The sequence below is a fragment of the Manis javanica genome, chromosome 7, assembly GCF_040802235.1.
Source record: "Manis javanica isolate MJ-LG chromosome 7, MJ_LKY, whole genome shotgun sequence".
NCBI classification, from domain to species: domain Eukaryota; kingdom Metazoa; phylum Chordata; class Mammalia; order Pholidota; family Manidae; genus Manis; species Manis javanica.
In genome coordinates, this window is record NC_133162.1 from 84,993,734 (window position 1) to 85,015,066 (window position 21,333).

General features: G+C 40.2%; 1 protein-coding gene across 1 annotated transcript in view; it reads right to left on the minus strand.

The window, feature by feature from the left end:
* The window catches only part of ACTN2 (actinin alpha 2), a 67,500-nt gene extending 62,069 nt beyond the window's left edge, over positions 1–5,431 (minus strand). Inside the window, exon 1 of the mRNA XM_017676341.3 lies at positions 5,116–5,431. Coding sequence (XP_017531830.1) covers positions 5,116–5,241 — 126 coding nt within the window. The 5' untranslated portion in view covers positions 5,242–5,431. The remainder of the gene's footprint in view (positions 1–5,115) is intronic.
* Between the last annotated feature and the right edge of the window lie 15,902 nt (positions 5,432–21,333).

Genomic DNA, 21,333 nt, shown 5'->3' on the forward strand with positions numbered 1-21,333 from the left:
GCCCTTACCCTCTCTGATTCATTCTGCAAACAATATACGTCTTTAAGCATGGCCCTTCCCAGCTCAAACACCTCCAGAGCTCTGCACTGCTGGGAGAAGAAAGCCCACACTCACCCCAGCATCCCAGGTTCTCTGTACCCTGGCCCTATCTGATTTCCTCTCTAATCCGAATCTGAATTTAGCTTCTGTTAAGCCTATCTCCTCTTCACACTTCCTCACACACACCATGAGCAGCAGACACATCCAACAACATGGAGCTGGCAGTTGGGAGACCCAAATCCCGGTCTGGCCACCTGGATTACTTTCTCCTTCTGTACTCTATCTCTCTGAGCCTGTTCCCTCATAACTAAAGGGTAAGTAAGGAGGTCCTGGAAAATAATGGATGCAAGGGTGCTTTCAGAGTGCTAAAAGGTTAATAAACAGTATGATGACACCACACTTATCACGCCCTCTCCAAAAAAACAAAAATCCACAAGAGGTTGTTTACTCTATTTCTCTAGCCAGGAATGCTATTTTTCCCTTTTCTCCACTCAGCTAATTTAGATATTACTCAAATTAAGGCCCATCTAAGTCCTGCTTGCTTATAAAGCTGTTTCCTCATTATTCTCACCCACAATGATCTTCCTCATTTGACCTCCTACAATTTTTGTTCTTTATACAACAAGCATCTGGCACTTAAGGGTAAATGATTTATTATTTTCTAAGTGTTCAAGTGTATAAATCTTATCTTTAAAAAGTACATAGAGGGGTAATAGGACGTTATTGTTTAATGGACAGAGTTTCAGTTCGGGAGATGGATTGGGTGATGGTTACACAATAATATGAATGCACTAATGTCACTGAATTATATACCTAAAAATGGCTAAGATAGTAAATTTTATGTTATGTATATTTTACCACAATAAAACAAAAATAGAACAAAGTCACTAAAGAGAAAATCTTATGATTCATCATCTCTCATGAGTCCAAGCATAGTGCTGATTACTATTAAAGCACCTGATAAAATGAACAAATATTTGCTGAACAAGGATAATAATATCTGAATATTTACAGTGTATAAAGCCCCTTCACACTAAACTAGTTTAACCATTTGGTCCTGGAAACTCCTGCAAGGTAAGAAAGACACATAAACATTTATCTTTATTTTCTAGATTAATAAATGGAAACTCAAAAGGCTTAGTGACTTGCTGATGGCCAAACCAAGAGTCCCAGGCAGAGCTGAGGTTTATCTGGACCTCAGGGCACTGAAAAATCACACAAGCTTTTCTTTAATTCTTCACCTTGCTAGAACAATTAGTGCCTTTCTCCCAGGAAAAATTCATGCCAGAGTCTATTTCCTTGTGCAGGGGAGAAGAGCCTTCACCTTGAGCCCTTAATCAGCCACTGCTCCCCGCAGGACACTAAAAAGGCCAAACTCAGGTTCCCAGACTATTCAATCCAGAGGCTGTGGGCAGCTGCTCTCACACATGTGTCCTTTCTTGCAGCCTGGCCCAACATGACAACAGTTTAGGCTGGGTGACAAGACTGACAGGAGGTGCTGCAAGATGAATGGCAAATCAGTCTGTCTAAATGGTGAACCTGCAGAACTTGGATTTCTTTAGAAACTAATAAAATCAATCAGAACTCTATGGAATAAACAAATGACTCTCTTATGCGCCCAACAATTGATAGAGAAGTTTATGGATCATCTAGCCACACAGAGAGTAAGGATGTAAGGATTCTTCATGTACTGAAACACATGGGCACTTCCTTAAAAGGTCTGTTCTAGCCTCCTGGTCTGGTGAAGGACAGCTCCTGTGCTTATGGAGATAGCACACATACTCAGCATTGCTGGCCTGACAAGTCACCTCCTGCTTAGGCTTGGGATGAATTAAAGGCTGAATGTGTGTCTTGAGTTCAGGAGGAGCTTGCTTCTATAAACCAAACTCTAGAAATTTCAAAAGTCTGCTGAAGAGAGTCTACTTTACATGAACATAAATATTCCTGCCCCTGTTTACTAAACAACCCTGGCAGGTAAGGAGAGCACTCTGAAATGCCTGTACATACTCATGCTAAAATTCAACATCTTCTGAATTGCCTTTTGGAAAAGCATTCCACTTCCTCAAAAAATTGAAAACAGAATTACCACATGATCCAGAAATCTTATTTCCAGATACAAAAAAAAAAAAAATAGAAAGCAGGGCCATGAAGAAATATTTGTATGCTCATATTTATACCAACACTATTCACAATAGCCAAAAGGGGAAGCAACACATATGTCCATTTACAGTCAAATGGATAAACAAAATGTAATATATACATATAGTGGAATATTATTCAACCTTAAAAAAGTATGGAAATTCTGACATATGCTACAGCATGAACGAACCCTGAAAACATTATGCCAAGTGAAATAAGATAGATACAAAAGGACAAATACTATATGCTTCCATTTAAATGATGTAACCAGAGAAGTCAAACTGATAGAGATAGAAAGTAGAATGGTGGTTGCCAGGGGCTGGGGGGAGGGGATGGATAGTTATTAATGGGTAGAGTTTAGCTTTGCAAGATGAAGAATTCTGGAGATTGTACAACACAACAGTGTGAATATACTTAACACTATTGAACTGTACAGTTAAAAATGGTTAAGATGTACATTTTATATGTATTTTACCACAATTTTAAAAAAGGTCTCTCATAAAAAAACAAAAAAGAAGTACTGCAAGGAATTCCACACCAGAGAGCAAGGATTCAACGTCATCTGTGTTACCAGCATCTGTTGACAGGTCTCATACCCATGAGACTCTCTGAACTGTGGATATAATTAGGCACCCCATCCATTGTAATGCTACCAACGTCATCTGTGTTACCAGCATCTGTTGACAGATCTCATACCCAGCATATCACTGAAATGGCAAGTGTGCAAAGGTAGCCCACAATAGAAACAATGGCATTTTATCCTTGCCCTGTTCCAAGAGTTTGTCTCATAGGACATAAATAGAGGCCACTGCTTTGGCTGCCCTGAGCTCACAGTTCAGCAGTATTTTATTGACTTCTTAGGTTCTATACCAAAAGTAGACCCCCAGTATCTTCTGGAACCGCTCAAGTCTATGTCCTAACAGAGCATTTTGTTTTCCTCCAGCATCTTCAACACTCAGCCAATCTTAGGGAAAAAATGAATTCTCACTTTAAGTTTTTTAGCATTATTTTGAACTGGGACTAAGAAGTATACCTATTTTTTAATAATATTACTTTAAGTGCTATAAAAGTATAATATGTATTATACTAACAATAAATTATAATCATTATTTTATGTATTTATAATATTCATAGCTTATAATAATAATAATACTATAGGAATTCCAAATGTAAAATGACAAATGCCATTGTATCCCAAAACATTGTGAGCATGTTAAAAAATTAAATATGACAGAAGACATATGTCAATGTGGCTTTTGGAAAGTGACATTAGCCTCTATCCTGCTGTTGTACTATACTTTTCAAAATATATCAACAGAAACCACTGTGATTAGATGATTACTTCCAAAAATGATGGGCAGACTACCTGTCCAACTTCTTCACTATTATACTGTTCTCACAGGGAAAAAAGCAATCTTTCAAAGAAAGATATAGGGGTGTTTTTTTCTTAAATCCATGCAAACTGTAGAAGTCAAATTGTGGGAAAATTTTTTTAAAAAGAAACACTCACTGTTAAATATTAAAGTCACTTTTTAACTTCTGGCTGACTGATGGTGCATCAAGTAGTCCAAATGACAATTCACAATCCTGGGGCCATGCGTTTCCCTCACAATAGTCATTTAAAAATCTGTAAAACGTATGAAGTAGTTTTCTTTATAGACTCAACTTCTATTTATCACTCCCATTCTCTTTTTCCAAGAAGGTAGGAACAGTGAAAATCTTAGGAGACTAAGGTAAAGAATGAAATGCAGCTAAATTAAAGCTTTAAAATAATAGTAAGTGGTATTTTAAAAGATAGGATGGACAACAAAAGAGAAATCTTGCTATAAAAATAATGCTGGGTTATTTGACAAGTATCCAAATATGGGACCTCACTCCTTCCAGCTAATAACTTTGTTGGGAGAGAAGTATGGGACGTATGTGTTTGCCACGTTCATACACTCAAATCACATAATCACCACAGCGGCAGCTACACAGAGCGCTAACCATGCACACATATGGTCAACAGAGGTAATTCACTGAAAAACAGGCCCTTAGAAGGGAAATGCACTTTGCCCCACTCCCAGAAAAACAGGGAGGGGAAAGCACTGGGCACTTTCCTTTTACCATGACACTCTCGTCTACGGTTGGGTTAGCAAGTCTGTGTCGGTTTGCCTGACCCAACCAGGCTCCATGCCCATACAGGAGGCGGGATTTAGCCTCCTGGTGAGCATTCCCTACTTGCAGTAGACAAGGGGATCAAGAAACCTTGAAATAGTGGAATATTCCATTGGGCCCCCGGAGACACCAACCAAGATGGGCAGGGAGCTTTTAGAGTTGGCTGACTCCCTGGTCCATGTGCTTACCTCAATAAACCACAAATAGGGTGTGAAATAATCATGACTTTATCAGTGAATGTCTGGTGTTCGTACAGCATCCCTTTCTAAGGAGCCCAAAACACGTAAGAAATAATTTTCAATTACTCTTTGGAGCAGCCCTGTGAAAATCGGAATGATCTGATGATGTTCATAGTCCTCTTACATTTGGGAAGAGTTGGGCTAAAGAGAAACGGACACAACGGGGCCAGGAGAGTGCAGCTCTGTGGCCAAGGTCTCACACTCAACGGGTCAGGGGCAGACCTAAGACTCGAACATTCTGGTCTGGAGCAGGATAGAACAGAAACACACGTACACCGCACTGTTCTTCCTTTAACCTTCCTCCTGTAACTCTTGCTACTTACACACGCGCGCGCTCTCGCACCCTGCCGCGCGCGCACACAAAGATGCCCAGTTTCGTGCCTATCCCTGGACGTGTTCTTTCTAACGGGGCACCGGGCTGCGATGACACTGGGCAACACTGCACCTCCATCCAGCGCCCTCTCGGCGCCACCCGTGGGTAAGGGTACCCGCGCGCGAGCGAGCCAAGCCCGCAGACGGCGGGCACGGGGCTCCTGCTGACCTTCCTCTGCTGCTTCTCCCAGGCGGGGTCGAGGAGCAGGTCGCGGTCCCACTCCTCCTCCTGGATCATGTACTCATCCTCGTCGTAGACGTAGTTGTACTGCACGCCGGGCTCTATCTGGTTCATGATGGTCGGTGGCCGGGGCTGCGGCGGGGCGCGCGGGGCTCGGAGAGACGGACCGGCGAGCGGACAGACACGCGGCGGGGCCGGCGGGGTGCGGGCGGCGGGCAGACGGGGGCGGGGTGACCTTCGCGCGGCTCCTCTCGGGGAAGCACGCCTGGGCGCTGGGTCGCGGGCGAAGTACCAGCTCAGGCTGCCGGCAGCGGCCGCTCAGCTTAATACTCGCACCGCCCCTCACGTGGCCGCGGCCGCTACCGCGGCCGCACCCCCGCCCCGCCCCAGTCCCTGCCAGCACCGCCCCGGCCCGCCCGCGCCAGCCTTCCCAGCACGTGCCGACGCGCAAGGGCGCAGCGCCTCCCCGGGGACCCCTCTCCCGTCGCCGTCTCAGCTTTCTGCCCCGCGTACTGAGGCTGCTGCAAGCTGCTCACGGCTCCCACCACCCTTCTGGCTCTCGGCGCTACTGGACTTGGGGGTGCCTGAGTCGGTTCCTGTGCGGTTGGGCGTAGGCGGGCCAGGATAGGAACACCCACAGTCTGGGTCCTTTACCACCCCCAACGCATCCAAATTTTCTACTTGTGATTTGCATATTCACGTTTTCCGTATATTTCCGCAAATTCTTTAGATATCAAACACAAATACTCTAAAAAGTAAAGTTTAAAAGCTACAGGATCCCTATTCTTCCTTTCCTGGCCCTCAACTGAGGAAATAAAGGCAAGGGATTTGAACCAACCATATTCAAAAGTCAGGAGCCAAACCAAAGGCAGCAAGTGTCAGCTCTCCTCCCCTGCCATTCATAAATATGAAAGAACTGACAATGGAGAGCAAACAGCCAGCTTCATGTTACAACTCCATCTCACCCTGATGTGGTGCACTATGGTGCCTTTCCATCCTTATGGTGCTGGCTAGCTATTACCTATCAGTTATGCCCCTGTAGGAACCAAGAGAAAGGATGAGTGGGTAGAAAGTTTTTCATCACGCATTTATTAAGCACCAGACACTCTGCTAAGCACTGGGGAATCTAGGCAGGGGACTCGCCTCCTGCAGTTTTTGTCCAGACTAAATATAAGTTGCCCACAGATGCTACACAACTGTTATAGGTCAGGGCTAGTAATTTGTTAACATGTTTCAAGATGAAAGTATGCCTGGAGTTATCATTGCTCCTTAAAACTTCTATTGTTTTGAGCTTTCTGCAAAAAGTTTTTAACAAATTATCAAGTATATTGCATTAACATTTTAAAAAACATACTCACTAAAGTGTGAATTACATGAGGACAGAGATTTGTTCACAGCTGCAATCCCCAGCAACTAGACGTGTGGCTACTATATAGTAAGTGCTAAGTATTTGTTGTAGGAATAAGTACTCTTAGAAATAGTGATTGAGCTAGTTTGCTTGTATTTAAATTTTAAATTTTAGGTTTATATTTTTGGATTCTAATCATACTCTCTGAACAAGTTTATCAGTAAACTTTATTAGAAACTATATCAATAATTACAAAACTGTTAATCTTAGTCTTCAAAAGTGAGGTGTAGAGATTTCAGTTTTCTGATGAGACAGAATAAAAGGCACCAAATTTACCATCCTGCCTGAAACAACTGAAATCTGGGGTGAAAAAATTATGAAACAAAACGATTTTCAAGATATTGGTTATCTGACAAGGAAGGATGATGGTCCCTGAAAGACAGGAAGTAAACAACATGTGCCCCATGGTCGTCCCAGATTATTGCCTAGAGAAATTTTCCAAGATGCAATACATTAAAGGGGAACCCAGGCATAGCTGAGTGATCTTCCTCAACTGAGAGTTCAGAGACATCAAGGCAGGTAAAGTGCGCTAAGCCAATTACAGAAGAGGAGAGAGCTCCAAAGAGAGAGAGCCCTGATTTGCAGAGCCTCTGCATCCCAGTTTGATCAGTAAAAGCATGGGAGAAAAATACCTGAGGCCAAGGGAAAAAGCACCCAAAAGAATGAGAAGAAATGGCCCTTGGAACTCATAAACAGTCAGAAATAGTTCTTGCTACCATTAGCCAGATGGGAAAATCTCATTGTTCACAGAGAATCAGACAGAATATTCAGAGGTGGAAGAAAATTAGCCCAAAACTAAATGACATACTGGTCCTGCCTGAAAAAGCTCAAAAGCAAGATCCACAAGTGTCAAATTATTTCCAAGACACTTAACCATGTCCCAAAACAAAGATCAAAAATATCTATAGGAAAACAAATATTCAGCACTTAACAAGGTAAAAGTTGCAGTTTCTGGCATGTATCAAATACTACCAGGTATACAAAGAAACAGGAAAATATAATTCATAATGAGAACAACCAAGTGACTCAGAACTGATCCAAAATCAACATGATAGTTAGTAGAAAAGAACATTAAAAGTAATTATTACTATATTCCATATATTGAAAAAGTTAGAGGAAAGGTTGAACATGCTAAGTAGAGACATGGGAAATACTTTTAATAGACCCAAATTGAATATATAGAGGTGAAAAGTCCAACATCTGAGATAAAAAATACACTGAATGGTCTTAACTACAGTGTAAACACTGCATAAGAAAAACTTGAAAACAGCAATAGAAACAATCCAACATGACACACAGAGAGAAAAAAAGACTTTAAAAAAATAAACAGAGGATCAGTGAACCATGGGAAAGCTTCAAGAAGCCTAGTATATATGTAATTGGAGTCCCTGAGGTGACAGGACAGAAAAGAATATTTGAAGAAATAATAGCTAAAGTCAAGAAATTAGTAAGGACACTTCTATGTCTGGACAAGATGCAGTAATAGTGACTGAGTTCACAGAAAGAGAGAAGAGAAAGAGGGAAAGAAAGTAAGGAAGGGAGGAAGGGAAAGAAAGAAAGACAAAACCTATGAAACAAAGGTTTTCAAGACACTGGCCATGAGGAAATGAAGGATAGGTATCCTGAGAGCTGGGGAACAAGTGAAAGGCCTATGACTGCCTCAGGTCAGCTTTGAGAAAGGTTGCAGGGCAGAGCTCTGAGGTTGAGTCTAGAGGATTCCGTGAGAATCCAGGCATAAGGCAGCTAATAGTCATAGGCTGGTGTATCAGAGTGGAGAGGGACACACACACACACACACACACACACACACACACACACACACACACACACACACACACACACACACACACACACACACACACACACACACACACACACACACACACACACACACACACACACACACACACACACACACACACACACACACACACACACACACACACACACACACACACACACACACACACACAGCTCTGGAGCTCTTCAGAGTCTCACCTGAGTATTCATCAGAGTGCTGATCAGAGCTTACGTACAAGGAAAGAGCCAACTGAAAGCATTAGCGGGACCAGTGCCAGCATTCACACAGGGTCAGGCAGGGGCCGCTCCAACTGGAGGACTGCAAAAACTCAAATTCACAGAGCTCTTGGTAGAGTACTCAGGAAGGTCTTGCCTCAGTACTGTGGAATTAATTATTCCTAGACTGGTAGTAGTTTGAACTAATTATTTCTACACTAGTCCTAGAATGATCACTGCTCTAAAACAGCCTAACAAATCATAAAACAATCACTAAATCATAAAAGCAAGACTCAAAAGGATAAAACTCTTTCCTAGTAACTTGTTTCCAAGTAACTTACCTGTTTCCAAGTAACTGAACTCCATCACAGAACAAAACTCAAAAGATTTATAAGAATACAGAATCCAGTATCCAGCAGGGTAAAAACCAAATATCTGGCACCCAATCAAAGATTTCCATGTATAAAAAGAGGCAGGAGAACACAACTCATAATAACAAGAAGAGCAAGCAACTGGCCCAAGACTACCACAGATAGTAGTCAACAAAGAAGGACATTAAAACAATTATTACAACTATATTCCATATATTCAAAAAGTTAAATAGAAGCATAGAAGGCATTTTTTTTAAGACCCAAATGAAACTTCTAGAGATAAAAACTACAATATCTGAAATGGAAAGATACACTGGAAGGGATTAATGGTAAATTAGACATTGTAGGAGAAAAGTTAGTGAATTTGAAAGCATAGACATAGAAACTATCCAAAATACAGAAAGAAAAAAATAATCCAAAAGAACAAGAGCTACAGTGACTTTGCTGGAGACATAACCGCCATGGGTCCTGGAGGCCTCCACATTCTTGCAGGTATTCCAGAATTGTGAGACCCTAGCAGCATTTCTCCAGGCCATTTCTCAGGGTTGGATTTGCAGTGAACAATCACGACAGATGAGCAGTTTCTACCCTTGAACAAAGAGCAGTCTTGCTTCTGCTTGCTAAAAAGTCATGAAACCCAGAGCTAAATGTTTCTTTCCTGGAATAAAACCCTACAGTGTGAGCAGACTTCCATTATGGGCCCTTCTCAGGACTCCAGTGGGACTTGGAGATCATGGAGAACCGGCACAAGCAGCGAGGTAGATCATCTTCAGGGCCACAAAACAACTATCAATAAATTTAAAAGGATGCAAATCTTACAAAGTGTGTTTTCAGACCACAATAGAATTGTTAGAAATCAGTAACAAAAGTGTCTCTAGAAAAATCCCCAGATATTTGGAAATTCAATAACATGTTTCTAGGTAACCCAAGAGCCAAAGGAAAACATCAAAAGGTATTAGAGAGTATTTTTTTAACTGAATGAAAACAAAAGCATATTATACATATCAGAAGTTGCAGGATGTCACTAAGCAGTACTGAAGGGGAAGTTTATAGCACTGAATACCTATATTAGAAAAGAAGAAGGATCCTACATTAATGACCTCAGCTTCCACTTTAAAACACTAAGGGGAAGGAATTTACCCAAAGAAACAACTTCTCAGATTCAAAAAGACATATGCACACTTATGTTTATTGTAGCACCATTTACAATAGCCAAGAAATGGAAGCAACTTAAGTGTACATCAGTAGATAAATGGATAAAGAAGATGTGGTACGTATACACAGTGGAATACTATTCAGCCATAAGAAAGAAACAAATCCTATCATTTGCAACACATGGATGGAGCTAGAGGGTATTATGCTCAGTGAAATAAGTCAGGCAGAGAAAGACAAATACCAAATGATTTCCCTCATTTGTGGAGTATAACAATTAAGCAAAACTGAAGGAACAAAATAGCAGCAGCCTCACAGACTCAAGAAGGAACCAGTGGTTACCAAAGGGGAGAGATGGGGGAGGGTGGTTGGGGAGGGAGGGAGAAGGGGATTGTGGGGTATCATGACTGGTGCACATGGTGTGTGTGTGGCCACAGCGAAGACACTGCAGCTCAGAGAAGACAAATAGGGACTCTGTGGCATCTTACTTCACTGATGGACAGTGACTGCAACAGGGTATGGGGAGGACTCAATAATAAGGGTGAATGTAATAACTACATTGTTTTTCTTGTGAAACCTTCATCAGAGTGTATATCAATGATACTTTACCAAAAAAAAAAATCTAAGGGGAGAAAAGCAGAGTAAAAAGTAAGAAAAGTAAGGGGAAAAAAAAGGAAATAATAAGGATCAAAGTAGAAATCAATTAAATATATAAAACAGAAACCCGGTAGAGATAATCAATGAACCTAAAGCTGGTTATGTGAGAAGATCAATAAAATTGGTATACATACTTGAAGCCACACTGATTGGGAAAAAATAAAGAAACAACACAAATTATCTAAATCAGTAATGAAAGATGTGACATCACTATAGATTCTATGAATACTAAAAGAATACTATGTGAATATTAACAACTAAATGCCAATAAATTCAACAGCTCTGGATGAAACAAAATCCTTTAATGACAGAAACCACCAAAGCTCACTCAAGAAGAAATAAAAAATCTGAATAGCCCTATATGTATTAAAGACACTCAATTCATAGTTTAAAACTCCCCTCTATGTTCCTGCGACACACAAACTCTTAAGGCACAGATGCCCTTCAGTGGTTAATTCTATCAAACATTTAAGAAATAATACCAGTTATCCAGAACCAGGAAATTGAAGACAAAGGACTACTCTTCAACTTGTTCTATAAGACTGATGTTAGTCTGATACCAAAGGTAGATAAAGACAGTACAAGAAAACTATAGCTCAATGTCTTTCATGAAAATATATGCAAAAATCTTCAACCAAATGTTAGCAAATTGGACTCATTTTGATCCATTGGGATTTATTCCAGGAATTCATGATTGGTTTAAATATTCAAAAATCAACCAATTTAACTCATCATATTGGCAGACTAATAAAGAAAAACCATGTGGTCATCTCAGAAGACAACAAAAAAAAATTTGTAAAGTCTAATATCCAGTGGTAATAGAACTCTCAGCAAATAGAAGAAAGTTTCCTGAACCTGATAAAAGGCATCTATTAAAAACAATAACTATAGATAATATTATACTTACTGTTGAAAAATTGAATTCTTCCCCACTAAAATCAGAAATAAAACAGTTACACCTGCTCTCACAACTTCTATTCAATATTAGATTGGCAATTCTAGCCTGGGCAATCATAATTGTCAAGAAAGAGAAATGGTTCAGATTGGAAAAGAAGACTAAAGCTGTGTTTATTCACAGTTATCATCTATGTAGAAAATCCAATGGTACCTTCAAGAAAGCTAATAGAACTAATTAATTAATTTATCAGTCTTGTAGGATACAAAATTAATGTACAAAAACCAATTGTATTAAGAGATCTCCAGGCTCAGATGGCTTCACTGGCAAATTCTAACAAATTTTAAAGAAATAACTTCAATCACACACAATCTCTTCCAGAAAATAGAAGAGGGAGGAACATTTCCCAATTCATTTTATGAAACCAGCATTACCTCAGACCAAATCCATACAAAGGCTGTATGAAAAAAAAAAAAAACTACAGACGAATTTCCCCATGAACACAGATGCAAAGCTCAATAAAATACTAGCAAACTGAACCCAGTAGTGTGGAAAAAGAGTAAAAATATTTGCAAATTGCATATCTAACAAAGGACTTATATCCAAAAATACATTAAGAACTCTCTTCATGAAACAGTAAGAAAATCAACCCACTGAAAAGGTGGACAGAGGTCTTGAACAGATAATTCACCAGAAAGGATATACTAATGGCAAATGAGCACATGAAAGAATGCTCAGCATCATTAGTTATTGGAAAAATGTAAATTAGAACCATAATGAGATACCATTACCCACCTATAAGAATGTCTAAAATTAAAAAGTCTGAAAATATCAAGTGTTGGCAAGGATATGGAAGAATTAGAATTCTCATACATTGTTGGTAGGAATATATATAACCACTCTGGAAAACAGTTTGACAGTTTCTTAAAAAGTTAAACATATGCCTACTGACTCATCCACTCCACTCAAGGTATTTATCCAAGAGAAAAGAAAGCACATCCATACCAACACTTGCACACCAATGTTCACAGCAGCCTTATTTGTGTTATTTCTAGACCAAAGGCATGGCTGGTATGACCCTGAAAATAATTTTCCAGTCCCAGAACTCTCTCTGCCTCAAAAGCAACTCACATGCAGAGGTGGATTTATTGAATCTTAAGTTTCAGAGATCCTTGCTTGCATGGCCTTTTCCAAGACTTCATCCCAAATTTCGAATTCATAATTTTGTATTCTTTTTTTTCCTAAATAAGGCCCACCAAACTGAATAACATACAGCTCCCTGAACTCATCCTATTTTTTGGAGGAAGAGGGTGTTGTAACTTCTACCCATCAGTAGCCCCCTCTGTCTTCTGTAGCTCCAGAGAAGACATCTAATCTGATTCCACATGATCACCTTTCAAATACTTTAAGACAATCAAAGGTACATAGAAAGCTCTTTCCTACCATCTCATGACCTTGTTTTCCAGATGTTTCACCATACTAACACTATTAAGGGCTCTATGTGTAATACACACTGTGGAAGTCATGTTACATAAATTATCTCTTTAAATCTCCACAACCACTAGGAGACAAGAGCTGTGATTCTTATTTTACAATGAGGAAATAAGTTGAAGGGTTTTGTAACACATCCAAGATCATGCAGCTCAAATATGAAGTGGGTTATTACAAAACCCCTACACTCAACAGCCTACCTTATTACCTTCTTAATTTTTTTTCCTGGACATACTACTGTATGTGAATGTGTGGAATGTGTGTGTGTGTGTGTGTGTGTGAGTGTGTGTGTGTGCTTCTAAAATGTGATTTCCATGCAACCTTTTTGGAAAGGATTTGTTACTCCCTATCAAAAATTGTGAATGTACTCTCAGACTCAGAAATTTTGTCCTTATGAATCCATCCTACAGATAAGGACAAATGTCCATGTGTGGGGGCTGATTAACGAAGTCATGGACCATTTCTAAGTTTTGATGTCTGTGATTTAGAAATGAAAAGCAAGTTGCAAAAGTGATTCATCTGTGGGAGAAAATTATATATGTCTATAAAATGTTTGTATTTAGAAGAAAACACTCCAAACTGTTCTTATCAATTTGAAAGATGGGGGAACTTCAGTTATTTATTTCATGCACTTTTGTACTATTTGTTTTTTACAGAGAGTACATGTTAGATCTATAATAAATTATAGCTTTTATTACTCCAGCTGTGCTCGCTCCAGCTCAGAGAACAATACATCACAAAGACTGAACATCACATCTATTAATCCAGTTTAACTTTGCATTTGATTTTTTGTCCGCCTACAGTTGGCTTTTATTGAACTTGTCATCAGTTAAGACACCAAGGTCTTTTTTCACAGAACCAGAGAGCAGCATGAGTAATATAACAAGAGATAAAATTCAATCCAATTTCTGTTACTCTTAAGAACAGACTTAAAGCAACAAGAAGTCCTTGGCATTTTGAACATTCATTAATGCATCAACCCACATTCTCTGTCCTATTGATGATGTTTACAGTTTTCTTGAGTTTTCACGAGGTTTAGTCCCTTAAGAACATGAAAAGGGACAGGTGGGTGGTGTGCAGATACAGCTGTTCAACAGGGCTTGGGGGTATCTCAATTTGTTTGGTTTTATAAATGTATATTTACAAATGCAGTGCTTTCCCCCAGCCTTACAATTAGTATTGACAGATTCTTGTGAATCCTTTCATAATTTTTGTAAGCATATTCACATATGCATCAGTATTGGTTTTTAAACTTAAGTAGGATTCAATTATATAACCTATGTAACTTCCTTTTTTTAACATACCATTGTATCTTGGATATCTTTCTGTATTGTTCATGCAAATCATTCTTCCTAAAGGCAGCATTACTTCAATAATGTTTGACTTCTTGACCACCAATCTTGACGTACATGTGGGAGGGTTGGGGAGAAGGGCCAGAGGGAAGGGTAGAGAGGAGAATATATGTGTCCTCCTGAAATTTCAGAAGGCAAGGACAAGTCTGTCTGCTGAAAATTACACCCAAATATTCCACTAATGGGAAACGCATCAAGAGTGATAGACTTCATTTAAGAGACAGATGTTGTTTCTGCAGATGACCTTGTCATCACAGCGCAGCAAGCACCTAGATAGCACCCCTGTTGCAGGCATTTTTACGGTCACCTTGCATTTGCTCAGTCCATTCAGGCACTACTCTCAAATCCCTGGCTCCTTCATGCCCTGGCCTTTTATTCCATCTCTTAGTATCTGCCTCAGTGCTTTGCTCTTCTACAGACAATGCCTTTGGACACTCTCCCTGCCATCTGACCCTAGTTTCCCTATTGTCCATTTAGACAAGTTTAAGTCTCTAGGGAGGAGACCCTCTCCTTGACAGACTTGCCCTTCAGGATCCACTCAGTCCTGGTTAGCCCCAGGAGAGCATTCTGGAATACCTGTGGGGTTTGGGAGGTTGGACAACACACAGGGTTAAGTTTGCCCTTACAGAAACATCCACTTGCATCAACTGTTTTATACAGGCAATGTTTGAGGTGGACTTGGTAATATTGAGTTTAAGTTCTAGGTGAGATTTAATTTGGACTTCTGCAAAATGAGACTGCTTGGGTGGGTGGAACCTAGGATGTTAGATGACATAGGACAAAGCACATGTTAGAAGAGAAGGAGGAAGTCAGAGAGGTGGGCCAAGACTTTGACATGCTTTGTAGTTATGTAATTATCTATAAGATAGAACTTGGGTGATGGCTGGAATACTTCTGAAAGACCTCTTTAATGCCATTGGCATATTTTTGGTTCCTTAGGGATCAATGCCTGAATTTTGGATGTCGAAGTATGGAATTGCTGGTAAAAATATCTACCACATGTTGAGGGCATGCGATTTGCCATGCACATTAAAAGTGCATCACTAATGCTAGATCTCATTACCCCCAGAATCTAGAACAGTCTCTGGCATATAGTAGGCCATTGAAAAAATGATTGTCAAATCAGTGAGTTAATCAGTCCAAAACTAGTAAATGCCACAGTTAGGATTCAAACATAGATCTGGCTGATTTCAAACTTCTTAGCCACTGTGTCATACAGCTTCTCTCAAAGGCAGTAATCTCAGTCTATCTCATTTTAGTTGGTTGACTCTGATCCAAGCTAGTCAAATGTCCTCTGAGGCAATTCTGGGATTTGGTATAATGATGTTCCCTAAGAGTGTATAAGGAACTCAAGGCAAAATAATTTGCCAAACACGTGCTTGGGGGAAGGTAGGTTCAACTCCTGTTCTTGAATAACCAACCTCCTGGGCCACTCCAATTTAGAAATACTCCCATATAAACAAGAGAGGAATTTCTAGAATTTTCCCCAAATAATCTCTGGCTCAGCCAAACAATTTAGACAAGGTGGGTTAAACAGTTCACTTCTTTATTAAGCAAATATTTTTTTGAACAGTTCAAAGTACCAAGGACCATAGTAGGTGCTGGTGATGCCAAGAAGAAGGCAAACTTCTGTCACCCACAAGAAGTTCATAGACTAAAGGGGAGAGAGTCACACAAAAGAAGGGCTGCAGTGCAATAATAATTTAATAGCTGTAATGGAAGTAAGGAAAAATGCATAGGTGTACAGGGAGACAGGACACAGGTCTAATCAAGTGAGACTTTTCAAATGCAATAGTGTTTGAACTAAGATGTTAAGTGTGAGCAGGAACTTTCCAGGTACCTAAGCAGGGGTTGGTGTTTAAGAAGAAGGAGCAATAGTCACAAAGGTATGGAGGCCTGTTAGAGTCCTGGGTATGAGAGTCTAATGGGAGGTGGCAAGGGGTCATAGCAGGAAATAACTGAACACATGGGCACATGGGCTGGTGCAAACCTTTAGGAGGGTACTTGTATACCACACTGGACAATGCAGATGTTCTAAAAGCCAGGAGGAGCTACTGGAGAATTTACTCCGGCTCATAATTGGATGATCATGTTAAAAAGATCATTCCAGGGGGCAGAGCCAAGATGGCTGCATGAGTAGAGCAGCAGAAATCTCCTCCCAAAACCACATATATTTTTGAAAATACAACAAATACAACTCTTCCTAAAAGAGAGACCAGAAGACACAGGACATCAGCCAGACTACATCCACACCTGCAAGAACCCAGCACCTCGCGAAGGGGTAAGATACATGCCGCAGCCCGGTGGGACCCGAGCGCCCATCACCCCAGCTCCCAGCAGGAGGAGAGGAGTCAGAGCAGGGAGGGAGAGGGAGACCAGGACTGCTAAATAGCCAGCCCTAGCCATCTGCACTGGAGCGCAGACACGGTGCATGCAGGGGGTGCTGGAAACTAGGGAAACAGGACAGTAAGACCTGTGAGTTGGTCCCCACAGCTGGTGCCCCTGGGACAAAGAACAGCAAACACTTTTTGAAAGTCTTAAAGGGACAGGGACAACACAGCTGGATGGAAGCGTCCTGGGACACTTAGCCCAGTGCTGGGAATCCTGGGGAACTCCGGGCACCCTAACCCCCTGGGCAGCAGCACACCTCGGAGGCCCTACATGGAGATAAACAGCCTCCTGGCTGTATCCCCTCTGACACAGCTCCGCCATATCGGAGCAGCAGCCTGAGGCAGGCCACGCCCACAGGAACTGCAGGGCTAAACTCCATAGCGGCCAGGGAAGAATCAGAAGACCCATCTGTGCACAGCTGCCCAGCACAAGCCACTAGAGGTCACTGTTCTCCCAGGAGAGGAAGGCCACAAACCAACAAGAAGGGATGTTCTCCCACCGTCACTCGCACCAACTCCACAAACGATCTCTACTACCATGAAAAGGCAGAATTTGAGACAGACGAATCACAGAGTCAACCCCTGAGAAGGAGATAGACCTAACCAGTCTTCCTGAAAAAATTCAAAATAAAGGTTATAACCATGCTAACAGAGCTGCAGAGAAATATACAAGAGCTAAGGGATGACGTCCGGAGGGAGATGACAGAAATGAAACAATCTCTGGAAGGATTTATAAGCAGAATGGATAAGATGCAAGAGGCCATTGATGGAATAGAAACCAGAGAACAGGAATGCATAGAAGCTGACACAGAGAGAGAAAAAAGGATCTCCAGGAATGAAACAATATTAAGAGAACTGTGTGACCAATCCAAAAGGAACAAAATCCGCATTATAGGGGTACCAGAAGAAGAAGAGAGAGAAAAAGGGATAGAAAGTGTCTTTGAAGAAATAATTGCTGGAAACTTACCCAAACAGGGGGAGGAAATAATCGATCAGACCACATAAGTACACAGAATTCCCAACAGAAGGGACCCAAGGAGGACAACACCAAGACACATAATAATTAAAATGGCAAAGATCAAGGACAAGGACAGAGTTTTAAAGGCAACAAGAGAGAGGAAAAAGATCACCTACAAAGGAAAACCCATCAGACTCTCATCAGGCTTCTCAACAGAAACCTTACAGGCCAGAAGAGAATGGCATGATATATTTAATGCAATGAAACAGAAGGGCCTTGAACCAACAATACTGTATCCAGCACGATTATCATTTAGATATGAAGGAGGGATTAAACAATTCCCCGAGAAGCCAAAGTTGAGGGAATTTGCCTCCCACAAACTACCTCTACAGGGTATTTTAGATGGACTATTCTAGACGAGAGCACTCCTAAGACTAAACAGATGTCACCACACAAAATAAAATCACAGTAAACAAAGCAGTCCAACCAACCAAATACTAACTAAAGGCAAAAAATAAAATTAACTACCCACAAAAGCAGTTAAAGGAAACACAAAAGAGCACAGAATAAAACAACAAACATATAAAGAATGGAGGGGGAGGAAAAAGAATTGAGAGAAATAAAGAATCACCAGGCAGTGTTTATAACAGCTCAATAAGTGAGTTAAGTTAGACAGTAAGATACTAAAGAAGCTAAGCTTGAACCTTTGGTAACCATAAATCTAAAGCCTGAAATGACAATAAGTACATATCTTTCAATAGTCACCCTAAATGTAAATGGACTGAATGCACCAATCAAAAGACACAGAGTAATAGAATGGATAAAAAAGCAAGACCAATCTATATGCTGCTTAGAACAAACTCACCTCAAACCCAAACACAGGCACAGACTAAAAGTCAAGGGATGGAAAAAGGTATTTCATGCAAACAACAGGATACACTTCAAAAAAAAAGAAAGGAATAAGAGATAAAGAAGGACATTACATAATAATAAAGGGCTCAGTCCAACAAGAGGATATGACCATTATAAATATATATGCACCCAACACAGGAGCACCAGCATATGTGAAACAAATACTAACAGAACTAAAGGAGGAAATAGAATGCAATGCATTCATATTAGGAGACTTCAACACGCCACTCACCCCAAAGAATAGATCCACCAGACAGAAAATAAGTAAGGACACAGAGAGACTGAACAACACACTAGAAATGATGGACCTACATCTACAGAACTCTACATCCAAAAGCAACAGGATACACATTCTTCTCAAGTACACATGGAACATTATCCAGAATAGACCACATACTAGGCCACAAAAACAGCCTCAATAAATTCCAAAAGATTGAAATTCTACCAACTAACTTTTCAGACCACAAAGGTATACAACTAGAAATAAATTGTACAAAGAAAGCAAAAAGGCTCACAAACACATGGAGGCTTAACAACATGCTCCTAAATAATCAATGGATCAACGAACAAATTAAAATGGAGATCCAGCAATATATGGAAAGAAATCACAACAACAACACAAAGCCCCAACTTCTGTGGGATGCAGCAAAAGCATTCTTAAGAGGAAAGTATATAGTAATCCAGGCATATTTAAATATGGAAGAAAAATCCCAAATGAATAGTCTAATGTCACAATTATCAAAATTGGAAAAAGAAGAACACAGGAGGCCTAAGGTCAGCACATGGAGGGACATAATAAAGATCAGAGAAGAAATAAATAAAACTGACAAGAATAAAACAATAGAAAAAAATCAATGAAACCAAGAGCTGGTTCTTTGAGAAAATAAACAAAATAGATAATCCTCTAGCCAGGCTTACTAAGAGAAAAAGAGAATCAACACACATCAACAGAATCAGAAATGAGAACGGAAAAATCACGACAGACTCCACAGAAATACACAGAATTATTAAAGTCTACTATGAAAACCTATATGCTAACAAGCTGGAAAACCTAGAAGAAATGGACAACTTCCTAGAAAAATACAACCTTCCAAGACTGACCAAGGAAGAAACACAAAAAGTCAAACAAATCAATTATGACCAAAGAAAGTGAAGCAGTAGTAAACAAACTACCCAAGAACAAAACCCCAGGATCAGATGGATTTACCTCAGAATTTTATCAGACACACAGAGAAGACATAATACCCATTCTCCTTAAAGTTTTCCAAAAAATAGAAGAGGAGGGAATACTCCCAAACTCATTTTATGAAGCCAACATCACCCTAATACCAAAACCAGGCAAAGACCCCACCAAAAAAGAAAACTACAGACCAATATCCCTGATGAACATAGATACAAAAATACTCAACAAAATATTAGCAAACCGAATTGAAAATACATCAAGAGGATCATACACCATGACCAAGTGGGATTCATCCCAGGGATGCAAGGATGGTACAACATTCGAAAATCCATCAACATCATCCACCACATCAACAAAAAGAAAGACAAAAACCACATGATCATCTCCATAGATGCCGAAAAAGCATTCGACAAAATTCAACATCCACTCATCATATAAAGTCTCAACAAAATGGGCATAGAGGGCAAGTACCTCAACATAATAAAGGCCATATATGATAAACCCACAGCTAACATCATACTGAACAGCAAGAGGCTGAAAGCTTTTCCTGTGAGATCGGGAACAAGACAGGGATGTCCACTCTCCCTACTGATATTCAACACAGTACTGGGGGTCCTAGCCACAGCAATCAGACAAAACAAAGAAATACAGGGAATCCAGATTGGTAAAGAAGAAGTCAAACTATCACTATTTGCAGATGACATGATATTGTACATAAAAAACCCTAAAGACTCCACTGCAAAACTACTAGAACTAATATCGGAATTCAGCAAAGTTGCAGGATACAAAATTAATACGCAAAAATCTGTAGCTTTCCTATACACTAACAATGAACTAATAGAAAGAGAAGTCAGGAAAACAATTCCATTCACAATTGCCTTAAAAAGAATAAAATACCTACGAATAAACCTAACCAAGAAGTGAAAGATCTATACCCTGAAAACTACAAGACACTCATAAGAGAAATTAAAGAGGCCACTAACAAATGGAAACTCGTCCCATGCTCCTGGCTAGGATGAATTAATATCGTCAAAATGGCCATCCTGCCCAAAGCAATATACAGATTTGATGCAATCCCTATCAAATTACCAACAGCATTCTTCAATGAACTGGAACAAATAGTTCAAAAATTCATATGGAACCATCAAAGACCATGAATAGCCAAAGCAATCCTGAGAAAGAAGAATAAAGTGGGGGGGGGGATCTCACTCCCCAACTTCAAGCTCTACTACAAAGCCACAGTAATCAAGACAATTTGGTACTGGCACAAGAACAGAGCCACAGACCAGTGGAACAGAATAGACACTCCAGACATTAACCCAAACATATATGGTCAGTTAATATTTGATAAATGAGCCATGGACATACAATGGGGAAATGACAGTCTTTTCAACAGATGGTGCTGGCAAAACTGGACAGCT